The 13,423-nt window shown below is 38.2% G+C and overlaps 1 protein-coding gene across 1 annotated transcript; it reads right to left on the minus strand.

Annotated features, from left to right (window-relative positions):
* Positions 1-967: 967 nt before the first annotated feature.
* LOC140140560 (BTB/POZ domain-containing protein KCTD21-like) lies at positions 968-7,186 on the minus strand. The gene is made up of 2 exons (XM_072162318.1): positions 6,848-7,186; positions 968-2,280 (listed from the first exon to the last, which is right to left on the minus strand). The coding sequence occupies exons 1-2, from the start codon at positions 7,184-7,186 to the stop codon at positions 1,927-1,929; spliced, it is 693 nt and encodes a 230-aa protein (XP_072018419.1). The 3' UTR covers positions 968-1,926.
* Between the last annotated feature and the right edge of the window lie 6,237 nt (positions 7,187-13,423).

Genomic DNA, 13,423 nt, shown 5'->3' on the forward strand with positions numbered 1-13,423 from the left:
GAACTTGAAATTGCCTTATATATAGTACAGGGCACTATGTGTTTGGGGTTTTCTTTTGCTACATTAGTGGAACCAATGTTTTTTTGTGGGGTGAGGCAATTTGATTGGTTCCATTTTTTCTATACATCGCGTAGTTCCCACAAGGGGTCGAAGGTCACAGTGGGGCCAAAACTTAAAAACAGTCCCATCATGTTGTAATGTAGCTCAAATTGTTCCTCTCTTTACAGGGAATAAAAAATGGTAATATTTTTCTACAATGTTTAGTTTTGGAGTTATAAGGTCGAATAGGCTTAAATAGAGTTAAATGTTGGACAAAGTCAAAATGCAGCCAAAAGTCCAATACCCGGACTGGAAGCATCTGACCTGGGGACGGCGATGCAGATGCAGGACAGGAGGATATGGAAAGCTGTCGTGGTTCGGGAAAACCACCCGGAATAAGCAAGCAAGCAAGGTTAAATGATAAAATTTCCATACGCAGAGGTTAACATTTTAAAATGGTCTGATTTTATCGAAACTGGTGTCAAATTACTTGACATAAGAAATCTCAATATACTAAATTTACAATTTTGGTTCATTTTGTATTGTCCTGTCCCCTGTCAGAGTTAAAGCAGCCAAAGTGCAATAGCAATATTTACATACATAACCTTTGACGCATGATTTCATCCGATTCCGAGGTAAAACATTTGTCAAACAAATTATTTTCTTACAGGTGTCCCCCCAAAAAAGAGACCCCTCATTGTGCCCTTTTCTCCTATTTCAGAAAAGTTGATCAAGTATATGTTGGTATGTAAAGAAGCCTTTACCTGTTAGCTTTAATAAACCGAAACAATTATTTCAATCGTCTCATAACTTTTAAAAATATTCCCTTTTAATCATTTAATCTTTGATGTACCCAAACATCATCTGTGGACAGAGTGAAAAACGGGTACATTTCTTTAAAAGGGCATATCTTCAAAGGTTATGAGCCGATTGAAAAAATCGGTTTATTAAAGCTATACGGGTAAAGGCTTCTTTACATACCAACATATACTTGATCAACTTTTCTGAAATAGGAGAAAAAGAGGGCTCAATTCACTAGAGTTCAATTTAATTCCCTAACTCTCAGCATCAAACTCGTCATTGCGCCCTTCAGCTACCTCATCACTCAGTTTGTTCACTAAAGAATTGAATAGAAGTAGCAATATTTTGCTAGTGTCCGTGTATTCTCCAATTGGAAAATCTTTCTGTATATTCGGCTCCCGGGTCAGGTCATTCCAATACTATATCTATGAAAGAATTCCTCCGGGAAGAATTCTCATTATAAATTTCTACTAGTGTTATTCTCCAGTCGAAAAATATTTGTGGCGTATCGTGAGGTTTCCAAATTTGTTATAATTTCTTGCAGAACTCTCTTTTCTATAACATTCCTTTCAACTACTCACGATATTTCCAAAGGCGCGTCGATCAAAGTGTCAAGTTCTTGCGTTTATGTAAGCAAGCCTCCAAAATATTTTAAATATACCCCGGATGAACTTGGTGATGCACCGCTCTAATATTAAACATTATCTTGTAGAGTTTTTGAAATAAAACGTATCACCTGTTATTACCCCCCTTTGACGATCAGCATCATCGATTCCTTCGTCAGTGAAATGTCCGCTTTTTGTATCATGGAGACAGTATCCAAGTTGAAACAATTTGGTCAGCAAATAGTGGTATACATTCTTTACTGTTAGTACATTTACGGCTGTTATGGTTGGAGGGCTACGCGCCGAAAAGTGGGTTTTGATTCTTAATTCACCGAACTCAAATATAATCCCATTGCAGCCTCCAGGTCCTTTTTTAATCAAATAATTAGATAGATGTCCCAAAGTTTGATGGCGTCCGCGTATTATCCAATCGGAATTATGAATTAGGATGTTGTCGTTTCGCCAAGCTATTTCTCTCTTTTCAATAACAACAATATCTCCACCCACTTTCTCGTGATATTTTGCAACAGCGTCGATCAAATATTTGATAAAAGTCTGCTTCCGCACCCAACAGCCCATACTCGGTGAAATTCTTCGGCAAAACTAACCGAGTGGTTCGAAGAAAATTTAACACGTGCCGAAAGACGGTACCATCCCGGTCTATGAAGTAGTTGCCTTGTTTGTCAACTGCTGACGGTAGTTCGCCACCAAACATGCATCCTAACATGGAATCAGGGTAGCTAGTCAATGTGCTTTTTGTTGTTGTGTAAATGTGACCATTAAGTGTTATTATGTCCGCCATAGTACATGTATAGTCAGTCACATTCGATCTCCCCTATTTTCGTATATGGCAACCGTAAGACAAAATGTTATGTTAGAAATTGCCTGTACGTGTAGTGGTACTGGAACCAATCCAATTCAGTCCTTAATGATTATAATATGTTTTCTCCAGAGCATGTTCGGATCAGCTTCCTTTGTTTCCAACAATTTTACAAAAATACAAAACGTAGCAGTGGACGCCATTCACAAAGTGTTTCTAGAATCCATGTAGAAATCAGTTTAATTTTAATGCAAGTTTATTGCACATGCTAAGGAAGCCTTGTTACATTTTTGAAATGGCCAGGTAGGAGGGTTTTCAATGAAATATTTTTTGTGTAAAAACTGAACCATCCTATGTATAAAAGAATACATGAATATTTACTGTATATCATATATAACGATTCGTGATAGCCAATTGTGGTACAGGTTATGTGGTTTAGGAGGCAGATAATTTAATTTTAATTTTACATACGCCAAAACATCTATGTAAAAAATTACATAGAACTCTGCTAAAGATTGCTGTTTTGTTTTTATAATAATCTAATCTTCCATTTTAAATAAATAAATGTAGATATTTACATTTATAGCGCTTTATGCCGTAAACAGCCTTAAGCGCTTAACATTTATTCCGCCGTTATTAGAATATGTCGGAACCACGTTTGCTGCCTACAAATGGCGCAGGGTTCATCAGTACAACGACTGTGACTACCCCTAACAGCTTCCCATTGCACCTGGGTGGGGTGAGGCAAGCGAGACAAAGCGCCTTGCCCAAGGGCGCAACACGGTGGCGGGACGGGGACTCGAACCCACGCACGTCAAGCAAGCTCTCAGATTATGAGTCCAAGGCCGTAACCACTGAGCCACCATGCCCTCGTTTCTTAAATTTTCTTAAATTAACTTTGGGGTTCTATGCGGAAATTATATATAAAAGGTGAAAACCCAACGTCTATACAAGAAAAATGGCAGGCTCTCTTTACATCGCACTAACCGATACCATGCACATGCAGTCAAAAAATTATGTACATTTATGCACATGTATAGAGGCCCGGCACATGTATGTTCGTACTTCTGTTTTTAGAAACACGCAATTTAACAATAATTTAGCCTTATAATACACATAATATGTTTAAGCAGATAAAAATTCCAAATATAGTACGTTTTCTGTCTTTGTTTGTCATGATATTGTTAATTCTATACCCGATATGTTGGAGTTGCTTCCCGGGAGTTGCTATACGTTAAAAATCTAAGGTGGCTACCAGTAAGTCAGGTGGTCTACTGGTCTAGGGCGCTAGAAGTATACTGTTGCCACGATAGCGTCTAGCTGAGCCGCGGCGTGGGTTCGAGGCCCAGGCTGCCAAACGAAACTGTCCTTTTTTTTAATCATATCCAAGAAATGGTGCTGGGCAAATTAAAGTATGGCGTAGGGAGGACTGAATACAGAACATGCAGATCAATGTATATAGAAAATGCAACAATATAATCGGTATATCGATGTATGCTCAAGTTCGCCACACCTAACTTCACACCTGCGTGAAATGTTCTCAAAAACTCCTCAAAACATGTGCTATTTCGTGGTTGCCTCCCCCCAATTCGTAGTTCGTGTTTACAGAAAATGGCTCAGTAGTTCTAGGGTTAATAATATGTTCTTGTGCAACCTCGTTTATGTGTCTCCCAAAAAATTAATTCTCTTAAAATAATTAGAAGTGCAATAACCGATACAACTTTAACAAATAATAGGCAACATACTGTCATGTTACAGGCTGTCATATAGAATGATTTGTTTTAAAGATTTTTCAAAGATGGGCAGATAACATTAATTTGTAACTCATCCTGCTTGTTGTACACTAGACTATGCCATAGTCGGTTTTTGATAAATAAAAATATGTTATTAATCATGATGAACGCATTCAGTTGAACTCGAAATTATACTGATATTTACAGTATAAAAATAATGGTTATGAAAAAGTTTATATAATCATATTTGTGACAGTAAAAGTAAAGCATACGTACTAGGCTTATATTATTGAATGCAACATATCATAATGGCATAACTATATTGGTAGGCCTACTTCAATACTGAACAATTCTGATTTTAGAATCTGTCAGTTTATTAATCGCGAAAGCCCGAGTTAAAAATCGCGACTGTGTAGTTTGAATTTTAAACGGGACTTTGAACGGGCAAAGCCCCGAACACACACACTGTCAATCTTACTTGTTTATCAATCCAATGAAATCGCAAGCAAGTACAAGACGCGCTCGCGCTCATGCACCTACTGAGAGTTTAATGTTCCCGCCAACACAGAGATAGCATGTAGTTATTAATGGTAATGGCAGGTGCCCGGAGGATTTAAACCATAACGAGATCTGAGCGACCAATCACAAGCCAGATCCATTTAAAGATGCATTATATCATGGCCAATTTTAGTTAGGCCAGAAATTGGCCTAACTCTCCATAGAGTCCCGTGTTAAGAATCTTAACCGCAACCCAAAGTAAGTAGCCCACTTGGGAAGCTAAGAAACAGAGGGAGTACGGTGACTGAAATGATCAGAAGTGTAAATCTAATGAGTCGGATGTCGCTAACATTGATTTTGAGATATTGCCGAAGAAAAAGTTCAAATTCTTTTGTTTTCTATTGTTTTCAGTGATTGATAAAGTGACGTAACTTTATAAAGAAAAGTCGTATCAACTTGGGGTTTTCAGTTTCTGAAAGCTTTCAATGTCATATTTAGAAATATATGTAAAACTCATTTTCGACCATGGTCGACAAGTGACTCATTCCCCTTGATCATGTCACTATTGTGCGTGCGCAAATTAATTGAATCAGAGTTTTAAGCTTAAATGCAATAGCCAGAGTATGCACAATTGGCAAGTGGACTACGGAGAAGTCTAGTAGTACACTGGGATTTGATGCCATATGCTGCAAGCACAGGCTGATAGTTTAGTTGGTAATTATAGAATTCTTTCTCATGATTTCACACCACCAAATAGAATTATATCGTTGTGCGCCCTTAATTTCACTTCTTAGAAAAACCCATGGATCTCAATTTAAGCATTAAAATGAGCAGAAATTTGCATAATTTTAGCCAAATTTGGATTGGTCATGATTAGTAATATTATTTCCTGCAAGTGTACCACAGATGGGCGAGATCAAATAACTTTTAATGATTTTAAGCAGCCTTTTCTTTACAGAAACACTGGCGTGGTTTTGCCTGTAAAATAGGCAATTCCCAGACATCGTAGACTTCGAGGGCCAGTCGTAAAAAATAATGACGGTCAACCTATATTTTTTCCCAGCCAGAGGGATCAGGCAAGGGCTGATTTCAACCATCATAGCTGTCGCTTAAAACTGAGTCGCTCCTGTGAAGAAAAAATGACGTTTTCTTAAGGCAAATTTAGCACATATCTCTATGGGACTCTGATTTGGTGGTGTGAGATCTCATACACTACTAAGCACAGACAGATATAGGTACTGTATGAACAGCGTCTCGTGGCTCGGAAAGTCCCGTGTATAGAAGTGCAAGTACACGTTAAAGTGAGTCTCACAGAGGTATTCGAGAAGAGAAGTGCGGACATCCCGGTTCTGATATCTTTACAATCACTTCTTCTGACTTCCATAGGACCTTGCCCTCAACGTGCTCAACATCACACATTACTGATGGATTCTGGTATTGTAATCAAGTAGAAGTAGTCGAAGTAAGAGGGCAGATTGGAAGTCATAGAGCTCACCTGTTCAAGTCCTTTTGTTTCTCTTGATTTTGCGAAAGTCATTTGTACCAACTACTACGTAACCATATTATGATTTTCTGTTGTCCGCAAGATCGGGAACGCATACCTTTTTTATCATGTCACTTATATTACGATGTTCTTGCATCAAGTTCAACCGATTTTCATAAGTAATCGTTTTGAACCCGTACTGAAGAAGTAATCATATCGAAATAAACATCTGCTGACGTCCACGTATTCTCCACTCGGAAAATATTTGTTTCGTATTATCTGTACCTGGTTTCCAAAGTTGTTATAATTTTTTTGCAGAATTCTCTTGCCAATAAGAATAACACCCCTTTCAACTTCTTCACGATATTTTGCTACGGCGTAGATCAAACTGTCAAGTTCGTGCGTTCTCTCTAATAAACATTTATATAAACAAGCCTCCCAAATATTTCAAATCTACTCCGGATGAACTTGATAATACACCGCTCTAATCTTAAAGATTTTTTTTGAAATAGAACGTATCACCTGTTATCCCATCATACATGCCACATTGACGCACAGCATTATTCATTCCTTCAACATTGAAATGTCCATATTTTGTATCATGGAGACAATATCCAAGTTGCAACAATTTGGTGAGCAAAAAATTGTATATATAATTCACATTCGCATTGCCAAATGAGCGGTGAATCGAATTACCGCGCAAGTTCCGGTAAGAATCATTCTCGTAGGTGTTGATTCTTAATTCAGTAGTATCAAGTACAATTCCATTGTAGAATGCAGGCCCTGCTTTAAGGAAATAATCGGATATATGTGCCAAAGTTTCCTGGCGTCCGCGTATTCTCCAATCGGAATACATTTGGTCTATTACCCTCTTTTCAATAACAACAATATCCCCATGCGCTTCCTCGCTATATTTTGCGAGAGCATCGATCAAATCTGGTATTTGATAGAAGTCAGCTTCCGCACCCAACAGCTCGTACTCGGTGAAATTCATCGGCAAGACTAACCGAGAAGTTCGAAGAAAATTTAACACGTGCCGAAACACCGTACCATCCCTATCTATAAAATAGTTGCCTTGTTTGTCTACTGCTGACGGTAGTTTGCCACTAAACATGCATTCCAACATGGAATCAGGATAGCTAGTCAAAGTGGTTTTTGTTGTTGTGTAGATGTGACCACCAACATTAAGGGTTATTATGTCTGCCATAGTCAGTTACCTTATCCACCTTTTCCCCAAGCAGGCCTACTCGTAGAGGACACAAAGAATATTTGAAATTGAGAACTTCTCGACGAACTGTCTATTGTTCTTGATATTCGTTTTCTTCATATTAGTATACGCGGATTACAGCTCCTTTGATGTTTTCTGTAAATGTTGCACTAATACAAATTTACGTATTGATAACATAGACTATATATAGGTACAGATAACATGGATAAAGAATATTATGTCTACTAGTCTAATTCCGTCTTTATATGGATAGTGGGCTAAAGCGGGGGTTCAAGATCCAAGTTGATATAGTCACCTGATAATAAATAGGCCCATTCAGCGACTTGATCATTCGGAAAATCATCAAATTTTATATTTTAAATGTGTTGCACCTTTTTTTTTTATGGTACCATAGATGTGCCAACATAACCTGCTAGTGGTTACGCCAAAAGCCACATATTAGAGACAAAATAAGACAAAGCTGTAACATCTTTACTTAAGTATAAATATTACGACTCGAGATGGAAAAAAAGTTTAATTTATTTCCAATATTTTGAAGAACACCAAATCACAACATGCTGATCAATAGATAACAGAGTGAAATTGGAGTAGCTTTGCAATGGTTCAGATCCTACCTGTCTGAGGGAACCAGCAGAGTGTGCATTGATGGTACTATTTCTGATCCCGTTGAGCTCACATTTGGCCTACCACAGGGTTCAATCATTGGACCCTCAAGGTTTTCTCTGTATATTTTACCCGTTGGTCGTATTATTGATTCATTTGACTTGTTCTACCACTTGTATGCAGACGATGTACAGCTGTACACTATAGTTGCGATTCCAAAGACCATGAAGACCCGGTACCCATTGCTACTCCTTTTTATCTCTTTGTATCGACGCTTTTAAGGCTGGGATGAGAATGAATATGCTGAAACTTAATGACAGCAAAACTATTTTTTTTGTAACCACTTCTTCACACCTGAAGCCCTCAATGATTGTGGTTGCTTTGAGGGTTGGGGACATATCAGATTCTATACGTAACCTATAGGGGTCATATTTGATTGTCAAATGTCTATGTCCGTTCATGTCAAGACTCTTTGTTCTGACCTTTTAATACGTATACCATCAGCTTCGCAACATTTCCCGGATGCGTCGGTACTTGGATTATGATACTCGTCACCTGGTCCGACACAAGAACTTTACTCTGCCTTTGATTAAACAGTTTACTCAGTAAAAGAGTAAATACATGACTCAACATTTGTTGAGTTAACTTTTACTCAACATACCTCAACAGTTGAGCTGTGACCTTTTTTACTCAACCTTATTCAATCCACAAGGAGTAATATTTTGCTGGGTAAACGGTTTGCTCAACTGTTGAGTAACATGACTCAACTGATATTGAGCAGACTGTTTGTCCAACTGTTGAGCAACATGAAGTCGACTCAACTATTATCAAGATTTCGTGCAAGGTCTTCTATGGTAATTGAGATTCACAGCTATGGTTTGATCTAAATCCATGTTGAAAGTCAAAAAGAATATTGTATTTTTAAATGAGGCACTATATGACGAAAGAGAATATGCTCCATGATTTTGCATGTGACTGACGTGAGGGACACTGGCCTGTAATTGGCCGGATTGTTTTTCGGCCCCCTTTTAAAAATTGCCGTTATATTGGCAGTAAGCCAGTCACAAGGAATGTCACCTGCTTCAAGTGATTGGGAAACTATAAACTTGAAAATGGGAGCCAGTACCATGTTGAAGATTACCATACGATATATTATGACAATACATTGTTGGTGGTTTTTAAAAGAATCCTTGCAAAAATCTAAGATCTATTACAGGATTGATCATCGTGAACGCTTTCAAATGAAACGTATAGTACCATATACATGATACATGATTAACTCTCATGGGTATCCTCTACTTCGGTGAAAACCCCTTTCTGCACGTTCGCGTTTGTCATTCGGGCACTTTAAATCTTTAGGCTGGATCTTTGCAAAGATCATGATCATGCAAATGATCACCGTGAAGACGATTTGAAATAAAATGTATCACCATCTACATGAACAACCGGAGGAGTGATTGGAGGGATGTCCTTTACTTCTGTAAAAACTCCTTTCTTGGTATCGTAAAGAGTATATCCAAGCTTTCCCATTTCTGTCACCAAATAGTGGAATACGTGAAGCTGAGTGAGGGACCCGTCTCCGCTACAGGCGCTCTGAATGGCATTACCGGACATATGTGAATAGTGAATATTGTAGGTATTGATTCTCAATACCATGGTATTAAACTCAACTCCATCGATGTAGTTAGGACTTCTTTTTAATGGGTGAATTCCATTCATACTAGAATTACCGTATCCTTGGTGGAAAGAACTGGCCAGACGCACCAAGGTGTGATAATTACCGTGAACTACCCAATCGCAGAACGTACTAGCATCCTTGGTACTCGATGCTCGCCATTCCAAGACCCTTTTCTCAATAACAATATCTCTTTCTGTTTTTTCGCTAGATTTTGATCGTGTAAATGTCCTAGAAACAGCATCGGTGAAATCTGGTATCTGATAGAAGTCTGCTTCTGCTCTTAGTAACTCATTCTCGGCAAAATTCTCCGGTAAAACTAACTGAGAAGTTCGAAGAAAATTTAGCACGTACCGAAACAGTGTGCCATCCCGATCTATGAAGTAGTTGCCTTGCTTGTCTACTGCTGACGGTATATAGTTTGCCACCAAACATGCATACCAACATGGGATTGTTCTTGCATTCACGCAACGGCAGATTTGCGTAAGGTACGTATTTTGAAACCCCAAATATTCAGATTTACTTACGGTATTTTGCACAAAATTGACGATGGACCGAGCGTTCCAAAGATCAATTATCTTGTACAGTTGAATTTAAATGTATCTCCATCTATTATTTCAAAAGCTTTCATATCGATTCCGACATCAGTGAATTGTCCTTTTTTTGTATCATATAGTCTGTATCCAAGTTTCCACAGTCTGGTCATCAAGTAGCGGTAGATACGAAGCTGAGATCGATTCTCGTTGCCATCACCTACGGTTTTCTGAAGCGCATTACCACGAGGGTACTCAAGATCTTCATTGAGGTTGTAGGTTGTAATTCTCAATTCCGGGCTCGATTCACTAGAGTCCAATTTAATTCCCTTATTTATATAAGTATCATTCATGTCTTCATCAATCCAGCCTTCAGGTCCTCTTCCAATCAGCTCCTTCACTAAGTAATCAGATAGAAGTACCAATATTTGATGGTGTCCGCATATTCTCCAATCGGAAAATCTTACTCGATTTAATCCAAGTAAGTCAAATTCTTGCAGTACTCTCTTTTCAATAACGACAATATCCCCATCCGCTTCATCGTCGCTACATTTTGCAACAGCGTCGATCAAATCTGGTATTTGATAAAAGTCTGCTTCCGCACACAACAGCTCATACTCGGTGAAATTCTTCGGCAAGACTAGCCGAGATGTTCGAAGAAAATTTAAAACGTGCCGAAAGACGGTACCATCCCGGTCTATGAAGTAGTTCCCGTCATTGCCTACTGCTGACGGTTCGAGATTATCCGAAAACATGCGTCCCAACATGGAATCAGGGTAGCGAGTCAAAGTGGTTTTTGTTGTTGTGTAGATGTGACCACCAACATTAAGGGTTGTTATGTCTGCCATATTCAGTTACCTTCTCCACCTTTTTCCCACGTAGGCCTACCCGTAGAGGACACACAAATGTTTTAAATTAAGCTTCTCGACGAACTGTCTATGTCCGTTACGGTATCTAATCCAATTTAGTTAGTGTTTTCTGTGAATATTGCAGTAATACAAATTGACGTATTGATAATGTATACGGTATGGATAAAGAATAATATTAATCCACTATCCATAAACATATTATGTTTATGGATAGTGGGTTAAAGCGGGGGTTCAAGTTCCAAGTTCCAACTTGACATATCACATAATCACCTGATAATAGATAGGTCCATTCAACGATTTGCTTACTCGGAAAATCATCCAATTTTATATTTGAAATGTTTTGCACCTTTGTTTTCATAGTACCATAGATGTGCCAACATAGCATGCTAGTGTTTAGGCCAAAAGCCATATGTATCAGAGAAAAAATAAGACACGAAGCTGTAATATCTTTACTTTAGTATAAATATTACGACTCGAGACGGAAAGAAAGTTTAATTTATTTCTAATATGTGACCCGGCAGCACAAATGAGCCGTAAATTCCCTAAATTGTATTCTGAGTTACGGTGTAAAATCGTCGTCCGTATTCCATAGTGGCGTATAGTGGGGCGCCGCGAATAAACAACTTTTCGAGAAAATCGGGTTTGAAGAAATGCCAATTTAAAATCGAGTTGTGTAAATCAGACATTCATTATATTTTGTAAATGATGTGAAATTTCTGTAGTAAACTAAATAGATTTTATTGTTATATATTTTTCAAAAGAAATAAATACATACTATTGCTGGCAAACTGAAAATAAAACTATACGTCACTATGGAAAACGAACAAAACGCAATACCCTAACCTAACGTTAACCGTACGCCACCTCGGTCGCCGTGTAATCCCTATGGCATTACTTTTCGTCGTTCGTATTCCATAGTGGCGTATAGGTCCGATACGTGTACGCCACTATGACATACGATGTTTTTAATTTTTGCCGATATTTCATAATTATAAAATGTGTATAAAAAGTGGCGTATGGTCGATACGCCACTATGGAATACGAAAATGTCACTTTGTAACTATACGCCACATTTAATTAATTAATTACTAATTAATTAGCTAATTATGACTGATGAGACTTAGAAAAATGAAAGAGAACATAATTAAAAATATATGTGCAAAATTTTCAAAAAAAATGACCAAAAATCACAATACGCCACTATGGAATACAGCCGACGAAATGTGTACGAAGGTCGTATTCATCGGTAACTTAAGCTGGTCCGACATCCGTCTCATTTTGGTAGTCAAAAACTAATTAATAATCCTATTGTTGAAGTGGATAATAAGCTTCTACTTTAGATGGCTATAGAACTTTTAATAGCTCTGGTCTTTGTTTGCAGTGGCGGGTTACCAGGCATTGTATTTTGTACAGGTATGCATAACCAACAATTAACAATGAGAGAACTTTCTTAAACCTCGTTGACTTGGGGATGATTTGAAATGACCGCCAATTATGACTGTTTGATATTTATTGCCAGCAATGTGGAAAAAGAGACACATGTAAAAACCTAAAAGCTATAATTTTGTTGAAGGAGCAAAGTTGAACAAACCATAACCCCGCTTCTGGATATCGTTTGAAGTCAAATGATATACCATTTTTAAGTTTATGATGTGTTTTTTTAAACACGAAATAAAACAAAATTGACCGGGGAGGAATTTACTGCTCATTCGCCATGAACGGTCACATATTTTAAAGGACACCAAATCACAACATGCTGATCAATAGATTGCAGATTTTGGAATACAGGGCAAAGCTTTGAAATGGTTCAGATCCTACCTGTCTGAGAGAACCAGCAGTGTGCATTGATGGTAATTTTTCTGATCCCGTTGAGCTCAAATTTGGCCTATAGGATTCAATCATTGGACCCTCGAGGTTTTCTCTGTATATTTTACCCGTTGGTCGTATTGTTGAATCATTTGACTTGTTTTACCACTTGTATATAAACAATGTACAGCTGTACACTATAGTTTCGATCCCAAAGACCCCGTACCCATTGCTACTGCGCTTATATGCTGAAACTTAATGACAGCAAAACTGAGTTTTTGTAACCACTTCTCCACGCCTGAAGCTCTCAATGATACCGGTTGCTTTGAGGGTTGGGGACACATCCACCTGTCCTCCAGATTCTATACGTAACCTAGGGGTCATATTTGATTGTCAAATGTCTATGTTCGTTCATGTCAAGACTCTTTGTTCTAACCTTGCGTACCAGTTTCAACATTTCCCGGATACGTCGGTACTTGGATTATGACACTTGTCACTTGGTCATAAGAGCCCTTGCCCTGTCCAAGATCACTTATGGCAACGGGTTGCTTTGTGGTTGTTTTAAAGCAGACATTGAAAGACAACAACGCATCCAGAATTGGGCTGCGAAGCTGATAATTATGTGAAGCTTTCAAATATAATCATGCCAGCCTGTACTTAAATCAGTTGCACTGGCTCCCTGTTGTAGAGCGCATCACTTAGTCACTGTGTTTAAATGCCTCACCAAGAG

This window comes from Amphiura filiformis, chromosome 19 (assembly GCF_039555335.1).
Source record: "Amphiura filiformis chromosome 19, Afil_fr2py, whole genome shotgun sequence".
Taxonomy (NCBI): domain Eukaryota; kingdom Metazoa; phylum Echinodermata; class Ophiuroidea; order Amphilepidida; family Amphiuridae; genus Amphiura; species Amphiura filiformis.

What these genes read in the sequence shown, in the direction of transcription:
- LOC140140560 (XM_072162318.1), bottom strand. Translation starts at nt 7,186, where the DNA reads ATGGCAGACATAATAACCCTTAATGTTGGTGGTCACATCTACACAACA. An exon ending in TTGTTGTTATTGAAAAGAGG is followed by an intron (nt 2,281 to 6,847) that starts GTAATAGACCAA and finishes ATACGAAAATAG; the next exon opens with GGGAGATCGAATGTGACTGA.